The sequence below is a fragment of the Balaenoptera acutorostrata genome, chromosome 13 (genome assembly GCF_949987535.1).
Source record: "Balaenoptera acutorostrata chromosome 13, mBalAcu1.1, whole genome shotgun sequence".
Lineage (NCBI taxonomy): Eukaryota > Metazoa > Chordata > Mammalia > Artiodactyla > Balaenopteridae > Balaenoptera > Balaenoptera acutorostrata.
In genome coordinates this window covers 23,892,008-23,911,967 of record NC_080076.1, presented here as the reverse complement: position 1 = coordinate 23,911,967, position 19,960 = coordinate 23,892,008, and the positions used below count along the sequence as shown (strand labels likewise).

Below are 19,960 nucleotides of genomic sequence, written 5' to 3'. Positions count from 1 at the left end.
AGCTGGGATAGTAATGCCAAAGTTAAGATGTCAAGGAGAAGAATGGATGAGCAACAAGGTCCTACTGTATAGCACAGGGCACTATATTCAATATCCTGTGATAAACCATAATGGAAGAAAATATGAAAAAGAATGTATATATGTATGTATAACTGAATCACTGTGCTGTACGGTAGAAATTAACACAACATTGTAAATCAGCTATACTTCAATAAAATAAATTTTTTAAAAAAGATATCAGTGAGAACGTTGAGTCAGTTTGAAGGCGCTGGGGGCCCATTGGCCCTCGTCTTTACTTGGCCTGTTTTCTAGAACCTTTGTTTCTTTTTTCTGTCTCTCTTCCTGCCTTCCTCTCTTCCTTTTTTGAAATCTGGATTATCTCAATTGGATAACAATATACAGTGTTTAAAATAACATTTTACTTTTTCCTAATGCTTCAAGGATGTATTTTTTATGAGAAATTACTATAGTTTTCTTCTCTCCCTTCCTGCTCCTTCAGATTTCAAATTTTCAGTTTCAGTGACTTTTAACAATAGTTTACTTAGCCTTATCGTGCTTTCCTGCATTGGTGGGTTGTCTTTATATTGCTTTTTACTGGAGGTATATTGAGTTTATTTGAATAGGAGATGTGGATACATTTCTTCTTGGGTAAGAATGATCACATCATTTAATAATAACCTTTGTTACAGCTACTATGTGAACAATGCAATTACAGTTTGAAGTGGTTGAAAATATTTGAAAATAAACCTGTGTGACTTAGGTAAATCTGCTTGGAAATGACACTGTGTCTTGATGTTTTATTAAAATATCTAAATATTCCAATTATGAACAAAAACTTAGAAAAAAACAAAAACTGTTGTGAAATGCAAAAGTGTTTTTGTTCTGTTGCAGGGGATTATTTATTTCAATCTCAGACAGAGGTCATGTTAGATCAATTGTGGATAACTGGCCAGAAAATCATGTTAAGGTACTAATAGCACAACCTTCCTTTCACAATGTTTTTTCTTTCTATGTAAGTTACCTCTTACAAGGTAAAATTTTCAAGAACAATTTTTTTTCATTGTTGCTCTGATTTATTTTGTACTTGCATACATGTAGATTTAGTGCTCTGAGGAAATCATGATAGTAATTATAAAATGGGTGACTGGTATAGAGTTTTCCCTGGGAAAGCAGTTGGACCTAGTAAGGTGAGCCTGTTCACTTGTACCGCTGGTATCTCCTGCCTTCTCTATATTCCTTTACTTTTTCAGTTAGTATTATTCTAGGTAAAGAAAATACATTAAAATGCCATTAAAACTTTTATTCTGGTGGGCAATGGGGAGGATTCATTATGTCTTTTTTCTTCTAAATCTAAGATAGATTTAGATCCTTAAGCAAATATAAAACTCTTAGCATTTCAAATTTAGCAAATATAAACAGCTGTCAATCTGGCTGTCTTTCATAAAACAAAAACTAATGGCTATTTAAGATCTTTTGGTAGGCTTTGGTGTTTATTACAGGCAGTAATCTTACTTGCCTGTATTTCGTGTCTTCCTCACCAAAATGATCTTTGATGAATTATCATTTGTTCTAATAACCTAAAAAAAATTTGGTCAGATAATTAAATTCATAGTATCCTCTTAAAACCTTGTAGGTGTATTTTTTATTCTAGATTTTTTTCTCCATTGCTAAGGTTTCTCTTGTTTGGCTTCAGTTATTATTTGGAGTAACATGTTATTTCTCAACTCTTTTTTTCTCCTAGGGTTAATCTTTATCAGAAGTTCCCCTCTCCCCTTTTTAGTCATTGTGAACATATTCAAGTTGATCCTCTAGTCAGAAGCATTCTACTCCTAAACCAAAGACACAGGGAAAGCAAATCTAGTTAATTCTCCTCTTTACATCTAGATTCTAGAAACCCTAGAATTTTAAGTATTCTTGGTTGGTTAACTTTGAAAGTTAGTTAAGAAACAATTTTATTTTTAAAAGTGAGAGTGAAAATATGTGAAGAGAATCTTTTTTCGAGGTTTTTTGTTTTGTTTTTAATAGTAGCTTTTCTGAGACAAAATTCACATACAGTGCCATTCACTGGCTTAAAATGTAAATTCAGTAATTTGTAGTATATTCACGGAGTTGTGCAGCCATCGTCATTGAGAACATTTTCATCACAGCTCCCTCATCCCCACCCTGCCGGAAAAGCCCTGTACCCATTAGTATCACTCCCCCCTCAGCCCTAGACAACCACTAATGCACTTCTCTCTCTGTAGATTTACATGTTCATGTGAATGGAATAATCTAATACGTGCTATTTTGTGATGAAGAGAATCTTTTTATAAATGTGTTTCTTAAGTGCTCCATTTTGGACAACTTATAATTTATTTTACTTTATTTGTAATTAAGGCTGTTGTGGTGACTGATGGAGAGAGAATTCTGGGTCTTGGAGATCTGGGTGTCTATGGAATGGGAATTCCAGTAGGAAAACTTTGTTTGTATACAGCTTGTGCTGGAATACGGCCTGATAGATGCCTGCCTGTGTGTATTGATGTAGGAACTGATAATCCAGTGAGTAAAATCATTTTCCCCCTTTGACCCTTCTCCCATATTAAAAAAAAAAAACTGCTTTATTACATTCCTCTTTTGAAGAAATACAAGAAGAGAAAATTCTGTGATTAGATATTAGCCTTTGTCTTAAACGCCTTTTAATATTTATGCAAATAATAGTAAATTAATACTATTAAGTTTTTTGAAGAAGGGCAATAAAGTTTTAAAAATTATTAACTTCTTTATTTTATAATTTTTGTTTTATAGAATATGTTTAAACTGGTTATATAACAGAATGCTTTTATTTTTACGTTTGTTCTGTTTTATAGGCACTCTTAAAAGATCCATTTTACATGGGTTTATATCAGAAAAGAGATCGATCACAACGTTATGATGATCTGATTGATGAGTTTATGAAGGCCATTACTGACAGGTATTTTTTAAAAGTTTGAGTATATGAAAGCATCTCTTAAAAAAAAAAAAAAGGAACCACAGTTTTGTTTTCCTTTATCTTTCGTGAAGATAGGTAGAAGGAGATTAAATTTTGGAGAACTTTGGTTCTTTCCTGCCTGATTCAATGTGCTGATGTGTGGTGATACCCTCTGCCTTGCCCTCCTGAGTTATATGACATCTTGAGCACACTGAAATCTTGAAGTCTGCACTCACTGCTCCTAAAATACCCTCACTGTGTAGTTCTTTCAGCCCTTGGCATCCAGGCTAACTCCACCATTCCAGTGAAACTCTTGTGCAGCTTTCGTGTTTTAAATTCGCTGACCATTTGGTCTTCTTCTCTCTCCTCTTTGCAGCATCTGACCAGGTTTTCCACTCCTACATCCTTGAAATTGTTTTCTCTTGACCACTAAAAGACTTTCCTAACTTGGTCTTTCTCCCACCTTTTTTCTTTCCTTTGTCATCTCCACTGGTTTTTCTTCCTCTCTTATTAAATGTGGGTGAATACATAGTTCTCTTCACTTCTCATAGTCTTGTAAGCTATGACCTTTATGCATGTGACTCCTAAGTCCATGAAAACCCATCTCTGTAGTCCTACCTCCCTCTGAGGCTTGCGTTTCCAACAGTTGGAATCCTCCATCTAGACATTTTGTTGCTCCTTCATATTCATGTCCAAAACAACTTCCCTTTTTTTTTTTTTTTTTTTAAAGAATTTATTTATTTATGACTGTGTTGAGTCTTCGTTTCTGTGCGAGGGCTTTCTCTAGTTGCGGCAAGTGGGGACCACTCTTCATCGCGGTGCGCGGGCCTCTCACCATCGCGGCCTCTCTTGTTGCGGAGCACAGGCTCCAGACGCGCAGGCTCAGTAATTGTGGCTCACGGGCCCAGTTGCTCCGTGGCATGTGGGATCTTCCCAGACCAGGGCTCGAACCCGTGTCCCCTGCATTGGCAGGCAGATTCTCAACCACTGCGCCACCAGGGAAGCCCCAACTTCCCTTTTTAAATTGCCTATCTTCTGAAAATCCAGCCTCTAATAATGGCATTAACACGCACCCTGTCGCCAGACCTTTGATCTTGGTCTAATCTTTGACTCTTTCTCCTCCTCCATCAACCCCGTATAGTGTCATTCAATCCTCAAATCCAGTTGGCACTATCCCTTAAATGCCTCAGAAGTATATCTCCTCTTCTCCATTGCCACAGCCTTTCTGCAGATCCTCATCTCTCTTTTGGATTCTTTAAAACCTTCCTCCAACTTCTCTCCATTTCCTCTCCACCTTACCACCAGATTAGTCTTTTAAAAACATGCACTTCATTGTATCATTCTTTTGTTTGAAATCTATCAGTGGTTTCCTATTGCCATAAAGTCCAAACTCTTTATGATCTAGCCCTGCCCTACCTTGTAGATTACTGGTACATGGAAGATAGTAAAAAATTAACTCCTTTTCAGAATCAAAGTTGACATATCTAAAACTAAACTTTTTATCTTCCCCAAAATTGCCATCTCCTCCCCTTCCCCTTACTTCCCTACCTTGGACAATCAGATAGTATCTCTTAGTCATCCAGGCTGCCTTGGCATTCTAACAGCATTTCTCTCACTTCCCAGGTGGTCCTCATCGTCAGCTTCTTTTTGTTCATTCAGATGTCTCATAATTGGCCCTTTCACTTCCTGTGGCTTCTGCTTCAGATCTTCTTGTCATCCTCTCATAATAGCTGCCTAGCTATTTTTCCTTCTTTCTCATCTCTCCCCAGGTTGATATATGCTGTGTATCCCTGGCAGGTTTATCCTTCCTAAAGGGAGTCTCAGATGAATTCTTGCCTTCTCTAGCCTTCAGTGATTCTAGATCAGATACGGAATAAAGTCCCCATTCCCTAATTTTGCATTCAGCGTTCTCCATTATCTGGCTCCAACCTACCTTAACCAACTTCTCCCTTATACTTTCATATAAACCCTGAAATATATAGCCAGACTGTTGAAAATTCAGGGTCAGCAAAATACACCTTGTTTTTCTTTCTACCGCTTTACTTTTTGTTGTTCTTTCAGGACCCAAATAAAGTCCCACCTCCTTTTCAAGCCTTCCCTTACTCCACCCCACCAAGATGATTGATATCTTTTTCTGAATGCCAGTGAACTCATACAGCAATTATTCTTTAACCTCTTATTTAATATATACTTTCCTGTGTTGCTGTTTAACTGTGAATGTAATAAAAATTCACATATCAAATATATACTTTTTGAGACTCAGAGACAAAATCTCTTTCTTTTTAGGAAGTTACTTGTGCTTACATGTGCTGGACGCCCTCCTAGGCACTTGGAAATAGTTTATGCAGACTAATATCCCATAGGTCCATCATAGTGCTACATTCATTTTAAGAACCCCATACATTTTTCTGAATGAGTAATAGATTTTTCTACATTTTGAGTTCTAGTCTTTCACAGACTCTGAAAATTGCCAGATGGCCTTAAACAAACTAACTTTGTACATTATTTTAAAATGTGATCATAAGGACTATTAGACAGGAAAGCTGTTTAAAAGTGGTATTTTCAACACAACTATTATGGGCTTTGTTGTTTTTAGATATGGACAGAACACACTTATTCAGTTTGAAGACTTTGGAAATCATAATGCATTCAGGTTCTTGAGAAAATATCGAGAAAAATACTGTACCTTCAATGATGATATTCAAGGTAAAGCAAAAGAAAACCTTAGGTTTTTGATTCCTACTTAAAATTTTTTTTAATGTGCCTACTTTTTACTTTACGATGTTTTACTTGTCTTTCAGGGACGGCTGCAGTCGCTCTAGCCGGTCTGCTTGCAGCCCAAAAAGTCATTGATAAACCGATCTCAGAACACAGAATCTTATTTCTTGGAGCAGGAGAGGTAAAGTTCCTGTAAGCTTCTAGGATTGAAAACCAACACTCTCCTTTAGAATTGGAAAATAGGGTATAATGAACTTATAATTTTGTTGAGATAGAGGGTATAAATTCAAGATCAGTGTTGTGAAGTAGGTAATTTAAAATGTTTGGAAAGAATATCACAAAGAATCAAGCTTTGTGTGCTTTGTAAGGGAAGAATAGACCCAGTATTCCTCATAACATATAATTCTCATAAGTAAAGTAATTTAGTATTGCATCATACTCTAGTACTTGTTTTTTAAAATTTATGTTTTGTTGCACAGGCTGCTCTTGGAATTGCAAATCTTATAGTTATGGCTATGGTGGAAAATGGCCTCTCAGAAGAAGAGGCACGAAAGAAAATTTGGATGGTTGACAAATTTGGTTTATTATTTAAGGTAAGGTATTTAAAATTTGGAGAAGCAAAAGAATGTTGTTATAGTGATATGTTTAGGTTTTTTTTCATATTCAAATCATAATCTCTGTGTTGGCACCAGACTTATTCTTTCTTGCTTTATTCTCTGACTCTTGACCCGTCTAAAACCTAGTGGTTTTTCATAGGAACTCAGAAGTTTCTAATTAAATCATTAGCAGGACATCTGATATTTGAGCAGAAATTCTTTAACCCTTTGGAGATCATAATCTCCTATAGCAATCTTCATGGAAATCTAAGGACCTTTTCCCCAGAAAAAGGCACATATTCCTAAGGTCAAATGATGGATAATAAAGAGTTTTATCCCAGATCAGCTTGGTATCCTTTGGACCTACCTGCCTTCCTATCATTGATTGCCATTTTTAGTAGCTTAAGAAATGCCTTATGTCTTATACTGTGTAACACATTGAAATGTAGGTAAACTGTCTCATAGTTGAACTTATCCAGTACACAATGCTGTTGTATTTTTGCCGTATATATTGATATAGAGGTTACTTGTCATCTACACCTTTGAGCAAGCTTATGTCAGTGTACTTTGCTCCAGTTCTGAAATCTTTTCTTAATTAGTACCAGTATTCTATTAGTACAAAAAATGAAATGAAAAATTAAAGTATGTGAATGAAAAATCTTGAATGCTTAAATTATAAATAATTTTTTTTAAGTATTTTAAAATGTACCAGACATTGTGATAAGACTTTACAGGTATTATCTCATTTAATCTTTTTAAAAAAAATCTCATTTGATTTTATCAAAAATTCAGTGAAATTTTACAAATGAGGGAAAGAGGTTTAAAAAGGTCAGCTCACTTTTCCAAGATCATCACCTTATAAGTGATGGAGGTAGGATTCACACCCAGGTAGCCTGACTGTGAATCCTATGCTCTTAATCATTCAACTGTGCCACCTCCCAAAGCTATAACTGCCATATTTGCTTGTATGTAAGATGCAAGGATTACAAGACATTGTACTTGGAAGGCCATTGGGGGGTGTATCTGTTTTTACTAGTACACAATTATGTTGGTGTTTCTTTTCTTTTTACTCTTTTTTTTTTTTTACTTTAATTTCTTTCTTTCCTTCTTTCTTTCTTTCTTTCTTTCTTTCTTTCTTTCTTTCTTTCTTTCTTTTTGGCTGTGTTGAGTCTTCGTTTCTGTGCGAGGGCTTTCTCCAGTTGCGGCGAGCGGGGGCCACTCTTCATCGCGGTGCACGGGCCTCTCACCATCGTGGCCTTTCTTGTTGCGGAGCACAGGCTCCAGACGCACAGGCTCAGTAGTTGTGGCTCACGGGCTCAGTTGTTCCACGGCATGTGGGATCTTCCCAGACCAGGGCTCGAACCCATGTCCCCTGCATTAGTAGGCAGACTCCCAACCACTGCGCCACCAGGGAAGCCCTGGTGTTTCTTTTTGTGATGTTGATTTTCATAAATGTTTTGTGATTCTTTATCATATTTGTAATGAGTCGAGTTTAGAATGAATACAAGTGAGAAACCCTGTGCATCTGCAAGTTCAGGGTATATTTTTCTTTGAAGATGAGTTTTAGGCTTCGTATCTCTCCTGAGAACCCAAAACACTGCCCTCCTTTTTGAGACTTAGAGAGTTTCCTGTTGAAGCCCTCATGAAAGAGCTGTGGTCTTCCTGGGAGCAGGCATGTGAAACCACTGTTCTGAGAACTTGGATCTGTTGAGGCTGTATTTTCACTCGTTCAGTTACTTCCCAACCAAGTGATGATGGTGTGCTACTTTTCCCAGCCCCAGCTGGTCCTTACCTGGAGTTATTCTGGAGTTCTGATGGGAAAAGTCACCTTTGCATGGGAGGTCTTCTCTTTTAACAAAATAAGGATTTCTCAGCCTGGTTGGTTTTTGCATTCCACATGTTTTTGTCTGCTTTACATTGTTGAGAATTCTTCGTTGTTCTAGTGTGTCAGTGGTATATCTCCTGCCCTTGTGACACTACTAAGGAGTTAATTTTTATAGTTTTTGACCTGGGATTTGGTGAGGAAAGCATGTTCCTTCATTCAACTATCCTGAACCAAAATTCCCCTTTCCTCTTGTTTCTGAACTTTTGGTAGCGTAAGTCCATGATGTCTATCTGAAATTCTGAAATCCTAAAAACTCTGAAATCCCTGAGTGTTTCTTGAAATTCATTTGGTAATAAATCTGACAGACCTGAACTTACCTACTAACTTTGGTAGCAAGACCAAAGAGGGTATTTCTAACCTTCACCTTTTGTACTTGGGGTGACTGTTCATAAGTTCTGTTCAGTTGTGGAGTGCCCATTGCAAGGGTATTTGTGATATATTATCATAAGACAGTTCTAAAATATTAAATTCTGAATTTTAAAACACAGCTAGCCCAGATAAGGGACTGTGGGCCTTTGTGCTCTATTGGATTTCGGAGGACTTCACAGAGTAAATGAGTTTCTGAGAGGGATTAGTAAGTTTCTGGTTATAATGGAATTTGATTTGTGTTTTATATTTGGGTTTATGAGCAATATGAAGATAGAATTGGAAGATATGGGTTAAAAAGAAAGGTACATGAAAATGAAAGATATTCTTATTGTAGAAACAATATGTGACTTATAATGATGTCTTTTCAATTAATCCTTAATAAGCAACTACTAAAAAACTGTATTTTATCTAAAAATTCAGGGGCGGAAAGCTACAATAGACAGTCATCAGGAACCATTTGCTCACTTAGCCCCAGAGAGCGTACCTGATACTTTTGAAGATGCAGTAAATATACTTAAGCCTTCAGCTATAATTGGTAAGTAAAGTTGTTGTCAAGTCATTCTGTTACTTACCTGTGTAATGCCAGTCATAACTTCCATGCAGGATTACTCAAAATGAAATGACAGATTTTACCTAGCTTTCAGCATATATAATGTTTTCTGTGATAGCTTTTTATAAATTGAAGTATATCTGATGTGTAATATCATATAAGTGACAGGTGTAAATGTAGTGATTCACAATTTTTAAAGGTTATACTCTGTTTATGGTTATTATAAAATATTGGCTATGTTCCCTGTGTTGTATGTGGTGGCTTTTAGGTACAGTGTGCAAAGTTTTGTTAATGGATGTTGCTTGTACTTTTAACTTCTAAAAGCTGTGTGATTGATCATGCTTTGCTTTTAGAGTTGGTATGCCTGGTGGGCTCAAAACCTGAAAAAGACCAAGGTTATTTGACAGACCAAGAAAATCCTATGCAGAGTCAAAGATTTTCATTGGCAACAAAGCTGTAAGCCTTTGGTATGTTTTAAGAGTCAGGCGTTGCATAGCTGACATCAGACTATGCAACATGGCATTAAGTTCAGAGCAGAAAATGTAAAAGTCTTTAAAAGAGGGACTATTTCATTTCCTATATAGCTGTAAGATTTGAATCTATAATTTTTCTTGTAATTTTGCCAATTTCTTGGAGGAGCCCTGTGGAATGTTAAATAGTAAACTTACTGTTTTAAGTCTCAAACAGTCTTTATGGTTAGGAAAAGGATGTCTGTATTAGCTTCTTCACTGATTAGAACTCGTAAATTTTTAGAGTGAGAAGTAATCTTAAAGATTGCAAGTGTGTCTCTCTCAAAACTCAGTATGGAAACCTAAGAATCTGTCCATTGACTCAGTCCCTGGAGGGTCAAGGAAACAAAAAGAAAAAAATGTTTAATTCTTTTAGAGCTCATGGATTCCTAAGACTATGTCCACATACCTCCACATGGGGAAACACTGAGTAGAAGTTCCTTTTTTACATGAGAAAAACAAGCACAGAGATGTTAAGCAACTTGCCTAAGATTTGTGAATATTTCATATAGCCAGTAGTGACTGAGCAAGCACTAAAACTTTGGTCTCCAGATCAGTATTTTTCTTTACTACATATCAGTTTATAAAATGGAATTTAAAATTTCTTTGACTATTGAATGTAAGTCTTATTGGATGAACTGTGTAAGCACTCGGCTGAGGCGTTGCTTGGTCATCCCCAGATTCCCACCATGGGCTAAGTATTCTTCCTTCATGCTGTGCTTCTATGCACTGCATGCTTAGCACCTGTTACAGGTTTTCTGATTTTCTGTTTACTCTGTTGCTTTTCTCTCAACTATAAGCTGCCTGCATTATACTCATTTTTATATCCTAATGGCCTAATACAGTGTCTGAGACATTGTAAGGGCTTACTAAAAGGTCATTAAACTGAACTCTATCAAGAAAGTGGATTGCTTTAGTCAAGATCTTTTATCGCTTTTGAACTCCTATTTATAATCAATACCACAGAGTTTAACAAGTTAACATTTGAGGTGCAAGTTTTTAATTAAAAAAATTTTTTTAATCATGGTAAAATACACATAACATAAAATTTGCCATAACCATTTATAAGTGTACAGTGAGGTAGTGTTAAGTGCATTTACATTGTTGTGCAACCAATCTCCAGAACTCTTCTTACCTTGTAAAACTGAAGCTCTATGTGCACCTGAAACTATCACAACATTGTTAATCAGCTATACTCCAATATAAAATAAAAAGTTAAAGGAAAAAAAAAAACTGAAGCTCTATGCCTGTTAGACCAGTGGTCCCCAACCTTTTTAGCACTAGGAACTGGTTTCATGGAAGATAATTTTTCCACGGACCAGGGAGGGGGGATGGTTTTGGGATGATTCAAGCGTATTACATTTATTATGCACTTTATTACTATTATATTACATTGTAATATATAATGAAATAATTATACAGCTCACCATAATGCTGACAGGAGGCAAAGCTCAGGTGGTAATGCGAGCAGTGGGGAACGGCTGTAAATGCAGGTGAAGCTTCGCTCCCTCACCCGCTGCTCACCTCCTGATGTGCGGCCCGGTTCCTAACAGGCCACAGACCGGTACCAGTCCGTGGCCCTGGGGTTGGGGGCCCCTGTGTTAGACAACAACTACATGATGGAGGTAGTCTTATACTCTTTTTTTTTATTGCCCACAATTTACTATATCTGGGGTAGACAATAAATATTTAAGTGAAAATTTTTAACATTTTATTGTTTCTCTTTTCAGATTTAAGATTGGAATTATCTCAGCAATGCAAAATCTTATCTTTATAATGGGATAAGCACAGGTCTTATCTTTACCTGTGCTTTTGTTGTGTTAAACCTATTATAGAAATGCTATTGAGGAGAAGGCTATGTTTTACCTGTAATGAAGTTCCTTTTTTTCCCCCCCTTATTTATTACAGGAGTTGCAGGAGCTGGCCGACTTTTCACTCCTGGTGTAATCAAAGCCATGGCTGATATCAATGAAAGGCCTATAATATTTGCATTAAGTAATCCTACAGCACAAGCTGAGTGCACAGCTGAAGAAGCATATACACTTACAGAGGTATTAATAATAGTATGAATTGGTTATGTCTATTATTTTCCCTCTATTAGCCTATTAGTTATACATTCTTGAATAATTCTTTTTATGGTTGCTCTAGAGATTACAGCGTGTATCCATGGATCATCAAATTCTGATGTAAATTGTTGCTTGTATCAATTCTGGAAAGCAGTTACTTTATATATCCATTTTAACACCCTCAGGCCTTTTGTGCTATTGTTGTGCATTTTAATTCTCTCTATATTTTAAATCCTCAAAGACATTCTTTTTGTTTTAAACAAAAATTATTCATTTAGATTTACCTACATTTTAATATTTTCTGTTGCCATTGTGTCCTTCATGAATACCTGTGCTTCTATCTAGGATTATTTCTTCTACCAGAAGAACTTACTTTAAGTGTGGGTCTGATGAATTCTCTCGATAATTTTTTTTGCCTTCATTTTGAAGGATATAGTTTCACTCTGCATAGAAGTCAGAGTTGGTAGATACTTTATTTCAGAACTTTGAATGTATCATTCTTTTGTTTTCTGACTTCTTTTTTCTTTTTGATAGACCATTTTGTCTTTGGTTTTAAGCAGTTTTTCTACTATAGACTTAGGTGTGGTTTTCTTTGTATTTATTCCACCTGAGGACTGTAGAGCTCCTGAATCTGTGGCTTAATGTCTTTTTGGACACATTCTGTCTCTTCTCTTGTAGGACTCCAGTTACGTGAATGTCAAGACTTTTTCACCATATCTAATATGCCTCTTACACTATTTTCTATGTATACCATCCTGTTTGTTCTCTGTGTTTCAATCCTGTGATTTTCTTTGGACTTATCTTCCAGTTTGCATATTCTCTTTTCAGCTGTGCTAAATCTCTTGTTAGGTTCTTAATTTTATTGTATTTGTCACTTGTGGAATTTTATTTCATTCTTTCCAGAATTCATTAATTTAGCATCACAGACTTAAAATCACGTATTATAGAAATAATCAATTTATAAATACTACTTTCGTGCCCTCACATGTCATGAAATAATTGTTTTTACCCTCTTCACATGTATCTTCACCATCATAGGGCCATTCTTTTGAGTCATGTGACAGCTCTCTGGAACAAATTTTTACTTTCATGTAAATTGTTTAAGATTTAGCTCTTTTGAATTCTTTGACACTGCCCGTGGGTTATATCCCAGTTAAAAGTATCTGCTTATATACCGTTAGGACAGTTCTTTTTCCCCTACTGTTCTGTAGAGATATATTTGTAATCTCCACAATGTAATCACTTTCTGTATAGTTCCTGCAAGTGATCTTTAAGTGACTCTAGGAAGTGATTTTTTTCTTTTAAGTTGGTTACAGTGTTGTGTTAGTTTCAGGTATATAGCAAAGTGATTCAGTTATATACTTTTTCATTTTTTTGTATTTGTTTCCATTATAGGTTATTACAAGATGTTGAATATAGTTCCCTGTGCTATACAGTAAATCTTTGTTGTTTAGGAAGTGATTTTTTTTTTTTAATTTTATAGCTACTTTATTTATTTATTTATTTATTTTTGGCTGTGTTGGGTCTTCGGTTCGTGCGAGGGCTTTCTCTGGTTACGGCAAGTGGGGGCCACTCTTCATCGCGGTGCGGGGACCGCTCTTCATCGCGGTGCGCGGGCCTTTCACTATCGCGGCCCCTCCCGTTGCGGGGCACAGGCTTCAGACGCGCAGGCTCAGTAGCTGTGGCTCACGGGCCCAGCTGCTCCGTGGCATGTGGGATCCTCCCAGACCAGGGCTCGAACCCGTGTCCCCTGCATTAGCAGGCAGATTCTCAACCACTGCGCCACCAGGGAAGCCCCTAGGAAGTGATTTTTAAAGCCTTGTTTACAATGATATATAGGAGTAGTAATTGTTAGGTCATACCCTTGAGAAAAATTAATAAATCTTATAAATGTTTTTGTCTCTATTAAAAGTATTTTATTATGGAAAATTTCAAGCATACACAAAAGTAGAAAGAACAGTATCATTAACTCCCATGTACCAATACCCTGCTTCAAAAGTGATAACTTATTGCCAATCTTGTTTTTTACATCCTACTCACCTTAGATTTTGAAGCCAGTCTCAGACATCGTATCATTTTATTATAAATATTATAGTATATCTCTCAAAAGTTAAGGATTCTTTTAAAAATATAATCACAGTATTATCACACCTCACAATTTTAACAATATTTTTTAAATACTTATTTGATTCTTTTGTATAGCTTTCAGTTCTCTGGTAAAATTTTGTCTTGTCATTTAATTTCTTGAATATATGAATCTTAATTAAGGTTAATGTCTGATAGTAACAAATATCTTACTTTCTGTGAGTCCATTTCTATTATCTGTCTTTCTTCTTGGTTATCCAGTCTTGTATTTTTGTAAACCTAGTTTTACTCCTGTCTTTCGCTTCCTTATTGAGTGCTAGGTAGTGTGAATGAAGAATAGTAGCAATAATTTGAGGCTCGGAATGAAGTTACCTTCCTCCATAGGAGCTTTGCCTTTCCTTTTGGAGGCTGTTAGTCTGGGGCAGCTCCGTATAATTCAGCAGGATGTAGTCCATGGGAGGCCTCATCTATTTCCACAGTTTACATTTTCTCTTGGGTATGAATCAAAAACCCTGGGGTATTTATCAGCACCCCTCACCCCTAGTCGTCTCTGAAGTATACTTTTTCTCTCTCTGTCATCATGAGACTCCTGATAACTTCAATGCTCAGGCACTCAGCCACAGATTTTCCTTTTGAAATCACTCACCTGAAGGAGGAAAGCTGCAAATGCTGGGCCCAAATATCTTGCTTTCCTCTTTTTCTGGATCTTGACTGTCTGCACCTCCAAGCTCTCCCTATCTTGGTAGCACTCCCACTTCCTTAAAACATATTTTTAATATATTTTATCCAGTTTTTCTCATCGTTACCGGAGGGAGAATTGGTGTGAAACAACCTAGACTATTGCCAAAGTAGAACTCTCAGAACTTTTTTTTTTAATTTTATTTATTTATTTATTTTTGGCTGTGTTGGGTCTTCGTTGCTGCGCGCGGGCTTTCTCTAGTTGTGGCGAGCAGGGGCTACTCTTCGTTGCGGTGCGCGGGCTTCTCATTGTTGTGGCTTCTATTGTTGCAGAGCATGGGCTCTAGGCGCGCAGGCTTCAGTAGTTGTGGCACGTGGGCTCAGTCGTTGTGGCTTGCGGGCTCTAGAGGTCAGGCTCAGTAGTTGTGGCACACGGACTTAGTTGCTCCATGGCATGTGGGATCTTCCCAGGCCAGGGCTTGAACCTGTGTCCCTTGCATTGGCAGGCAGATTCTTAACCACTGCGCCACCAGGGAAGCCCCTCTCAGAACTTTCTGAACTTAATATTCATGCTCTTGATATATTTAGCATTGTTTTTTTTCTCATTGTTATAAATTTTATTTTGACTCATATATTCTCTCAAAATTCCTTTTGATTCTATATTGCCACTTTGTGTTAGTCAAAATAAATTCGCTTGACTAGTGGCTTCCAACAGTTATAATAATTACTGAAACTTCTAATAATTATTGAAATCTTTTCTTTTGAACTCATCCACAAAGTCAGAATACAGATATATTAAAAAAAAAAAAATCAGTCTCTTTAGTATGCTGTCTTTCTTCTTTACCAAAGAATGGTATTACTATTAGCTTGATTGCTCATCCTCTTCACCTGTCTTTACTACTTAAAACTAATGGTTATTGCCCCCCAAATTAAATCTTAGTCTTACACAAAGACTAGTTGATAAATATATACTCCATGTATTATGGGTCTTGGCATTTCCAAAATATAAAAAATTTAAATGCTTTGGGCAGTAGTAGTACATCAGTAGAAGACTGTTCAAACATTTAAGAATTTTATTTTTTGAATAAATTGTTATTGTAATAGATGTACACCATTTGAATGAATAAAAATTCCTCAAGGAAACCAGTTTGATATACTGGTTGTATCAGTGTATCAGTGCTAGGATGCAAATTTTCTCACAATTTTTATAACTTTGAAATTGTGCTATCTCTTAAAAATGGTAAAAAAGCATTGTGTCATAGTTTAATTTTACATAATTTTTTTCTTAGTGTTACATAAAATAATGGCATAAATGGATGTATTTGTTGTTACTGCTTAAATTTTAAGTGTCCTTTTGTTTTCGGTGGAGGGATGTCTCAGTGCTAGTCTAACACCCTCTGCTGCTTAGGGAGAAAAATACGTTCAAAAAAAAGTGTTTTCATATGTTCATGGCCAGTTGCTCAAAGAACAAAGAATAGGCTAACCTGGACTTCAGAATGAGAATACTGTTATCATTAAGGTCTTGCCACATTTAAGCTATAGGTTGATTATGAAAGAAGAAGAATTACAAAAAAAATGATGGTCTGTTGTGACCACTTAGAGGGGTGGATCAGGGAGGGGGACGCAAGGGGGGGGGATATGGGGATATATGTATACATACATATAGCTGATTCACTTTGTTATACAGCAGAAACTAATACAACATTGTAAAGCAATTATACTCCAATAAAGATGTTAAAAAAAATGGCCTGGAGAAGATGAACTGCTGTTGAATCTTGCCATTCTAGAGAAGATGCCCAAGATCTTTCTAAATCTACAAATTTACTGATATCATGAGGACATAACATTTTCCCCATAAAGGGGAAAATGTTATTGTATAATCCACTTGTATAATTTATAATCCAATGTAAACAATATTTATTGTATAATCCAATGCTATATTGTATAATCCACTTTATAAATCTATTAAAATTAATGGTGGCACAAAAATAATCTATATTATTATATACATTGTGGTAACTCATATGGCATTAACCATGATCTTCAAAGAAACAAAATTTTTGTCACAAATAAAGCTAGGCTTAGAACAGGTGGAGAATGGTAATAGCTACCTGTAGAAAATTCTATAGCTTTCTGGAGTTGTAGGTCCAAGACACTCACCTGGGCCCACCACTGGCACAGTTGACTTGCTTCTACACATAAACCTGAGATCATTTTGAAATTGAAAGTATGTCTTGTAAAAGTAATAATTACTACACATGGTAGATCTTCAGGTTGTCCAAAGGGTCAAATTCTTGAGTGCTAAATCCACTAATGCCAAGGGTCTACTATATTTCAAAGAATAATCACTCTTGCTATAATACACATCTGTAGATGTAGGGAAAAGACAAGGCATTATCTAAACACTTAAAATAACTCTGTCAAATGTTTAGGTGTCATGTCATTTTGTGCATCCTACTGTGTGGAGATAGTTCAGCTTTCTGTTAATCACCTTTTAACTTCATCTAAGTAGCTGTTTAAACATGACTTCCTTTAGTTATACCTCAAGTATTCCAAGATAAGTTATTCCTGTTTGAAAACTTGTTTTCTTGCCTTTTTTTTTTGTGGTCAGGTAGGGGTGCGACGGATGGAATTTGTGGGGGGAAATTATATATAAAGGATTAATAAATTAACCTTCAGGTACTTTTCAATTCCATGGGCACCAAATTCTCTTAGAAATACTGAAGGTGCTAGTAAAATGTATTATATGCTATTATAGAGCACAGTACTAAAATTGATGGATACAACAAATTTGGAGACTTCCTTTTCTTTAACAAGACAACATGCCATGTTTTTCTGGAGTGACTGTGGTTATACCATATGCCTGTTCTATAAACTGCCTATCTGGGGGGCATTGTAGCATAATAGAAAACCATGGGTTTTAGAGTTATAAAAATCTGGATTTAAATTTAACTGCTACAGTTGTGATGTGTGACTTTTTAACAAAGTACTTGGAAATATTTAAGCCTTTGCTTTCTGAGATTTTTAAAAAATATGTATTAGTGAAATAGAGATGATAATCTCATAAGCCTTCTATGTGGGCTAAATTAACTGAGTTAACACATATAAAGCACCTGGTACAGAGCCAGAAACAGCAGATGTACAGTAAATGGTAGCAGTTTAATTTTTGATGTTTTCCCCTCATTCACAGATGTTTATAGCAGTCTTTATTATTAGGGATGATATTTTTTTGCCGTCTACATTTTTTAAGTTTTAAAGGAAATAGAAGTGTCAGGTTTTAAAGATTTATTAATGGACTTTTTCAACTTTGAATGCTTGCTATGCATAAAGCAAACCTTATTCTAATAAGGATTTGAATGAAAGGATTATGTTATATAGTAGATTATGCCTGTTTTGCAAGTAATATATTGGTCTTCTACAGGGTTTAATTTTGTTTTAATTCACCTCAATTTTCTAGTCCACATAAAGTAACAAAATTGAGGTTATTTCATTTCTCAACAGGGAAGGTGTTTGTTTGCCAGTGGCAGTCCATTTGAGCCAGTGAAACTCAGTGATGGGCAAGTCTTTACACCAGGTCAAGGAAACAATGTATATATTTTTCCAGGTAAATGCCACCATTATTTATGTTATAGAGTAATCATTAATAATTACATTAAAATTCCTTATGAAATTCTTTAGAATTTAAGATTTAAAAAACAATGGTATTTACAGGATTTTGCTGTGAATGTACAGGAAAACTCAAGGAATTCAGCAAATCCAACTTGCTCTATTTCCCCTGAAAATTTATATATTCATACCGTTCATTAAATTTGTTTTTATTATAGAAATAAAGTAGTACATGGTTCATAAAAATGCAAAAGGAACAGAATGTTAAAAAATTATTTAACCTCTTTATCTCCCCTTGGTACCTCCTTATCATACTTATCAGCTATAACCACTGTGGTTTCCTTTGAGTTTTTCTGATGGTTACCATCCTGACTGGCACACTTATCTCCCTTATCTTGATTCTTCCAACTCTAGACTGTATGTGTGAACTTCCAACTGTGAAATCTAAGTAATAATCCACACGTAATACCTAATACCTCCTAATACCTTGCTTTCTCTCTCTACCTCTCAATTTCTGTTACTACTTTTAGCTTTCCTAGTAGTTATGTTTATCTCAATATAATAAACTTAAAGAGCTTTTGTAAGCAATTTAAGACAGTTTTTATTAGCTTGCCACAGTGAAAAATGAAAAAAGAGTCTGGTATTTAGCTTTCTTATCTCTTCTTATTTTATCTCTCAACTATGGTTGGTGATATTTCTACATTGCAGAGAAATTTTTGAAACTTACATTGTGTTCTGTTGTTTTCCATGTTTTGTCACTGGATTGATTCTGAAATTACATGATTATATGTTATTCATGTCTAAACAAGACTGTGGTTTGATAAATACAGTAGAACCTGCAATCCTAGATCAACAAAATTTTTGACACTCCAAGTCTTTTAAGTGTCAAGTATAATGAATCCTCCTCTAATTTCTTGCCAGCTTTCTTCATTTCATCCTGATCCTGCTCCACAGCAAATCATTTCTGTGGTGGTTCTCTCTTGCCCATGTACACTATTCCTCTTTGTCTTGGTCTCATTTTTCTGGAATACATCTTTGAATAAGCTTTTTTATGATGCATGGATGAAAACTGAGTTTTTATGTATCTGAAAATGTCTTTATTTTGTTCTCTCGCTTGATGGTTTGGTTGGGTAGAGATTTGTAGATTCAAAGTCATTTTTGTCAGACCTTTGGAAACATTTCTCCGTTCACTTTCAGTGGCGAGGGTTGCTGATGAGAAATCTGGTGTCAATGAGATTCTCATTCCTTTATACCTATTAGCTTTGTCTCCCTAAAAATGTTTCAGTGTTTTCTTTATCTTTAGATTTCTGACATATTAGTGGGATGCATCCAGCTTTGGGCTTTATTTCCATTTATCATGCGTGTCTGCAGGTGGGCCAATTCACTGTATTTTCTTTTCCAAAGGATTTTTTGTTCTGTTTTTCCCCCCCTCATTTCTTTCCTTTCATTATTTCTGTTTTTCCCTTATGGAACTTGTGTCAGACCATGGTGAGATCCCTCTGTTGCCCTGACTTGTAACTTTTATTCATATTTTCGCCTCTTACCTTTTTTGTTCTGTAATATGGGGGATTTCTTTGGTGTTTGTTCATTTATCTGTATCCGTTTTGGTTTCCTTTTTTCGTATTTTTAGCACTTCTAGTGTATGTTTTGTTTCAACAGTCTTTTTTCTTTTTATTATGGAAAATTTCGAACATATACAAAAGTAGAGGGAAGAATGAAATCCCATGTTCCATTCTCCCACTTTTTGGCAGTTATCAATTTGTAACCAGTGTTATTTAATCTATACTCCCACCCACTCCGCCTTCACTGGGTTATTTTAAAGCAAATCAGAGACATCATATAATTTCATTAATAAGTATTTCAGTATGTGTCACTAAAAAAATAATTTTAAAAAAATTAAACATAACCATAATAGTGGTATCACACTAAAGGAAATAAACAATAATTGCTT

The 19,960-nt window shown here is 35.7% G+C and overlaps 1 protein-coding gene across 1 annotated transcript in view; it reads left to right on the top strand.

Moving 5' to 3' along the window:
• ME2 (malic enzyme 2) overlaps positions 1 to 19,960 on the top strand; it is a 64,001-nt gene that overhangs the window by 32,908 nt on the left and 11,133 nt on the right. Inside the window, exons 5-13 of the mRNA XM_007197247.2 lie at positions 892 to 967; positions 2,377 to 2,538; positions 2,847 to 2,950; positions 5,544 to 5,653; positions 5,749 to 5,846; positions 6,145 to 6,258; positions 8,936 to 9,050; positions 11,483 to 11,625; positions 17,905 to 18,007. Coding sequence (XP_007197309.1) covers positions 892 to 967; positions 2,377 to 2,538; positions 2,847 to 2,950; positions 5,544 to 5,653; positions 5,749 to 5,846; positions 6,145 to 6,258; positions 8,936 to 9,050; positions 11,483 to 11,625; positions 17,905 to 18,007 — 1,025 coding nt within the window. The remainder of the gene's footprint in view (positions 1 to 891; positions 968 to 2,376; positions 2,539 to 2,846; positions 2,951 to 5,543; positions 5,654 to 5,748; positions 5,847 to 6,144; positions 6,259 to 8,935; positions 9,051 to 11,482; positions 11,626 to 17,904; positions 18,008 to 19,960) is intronic.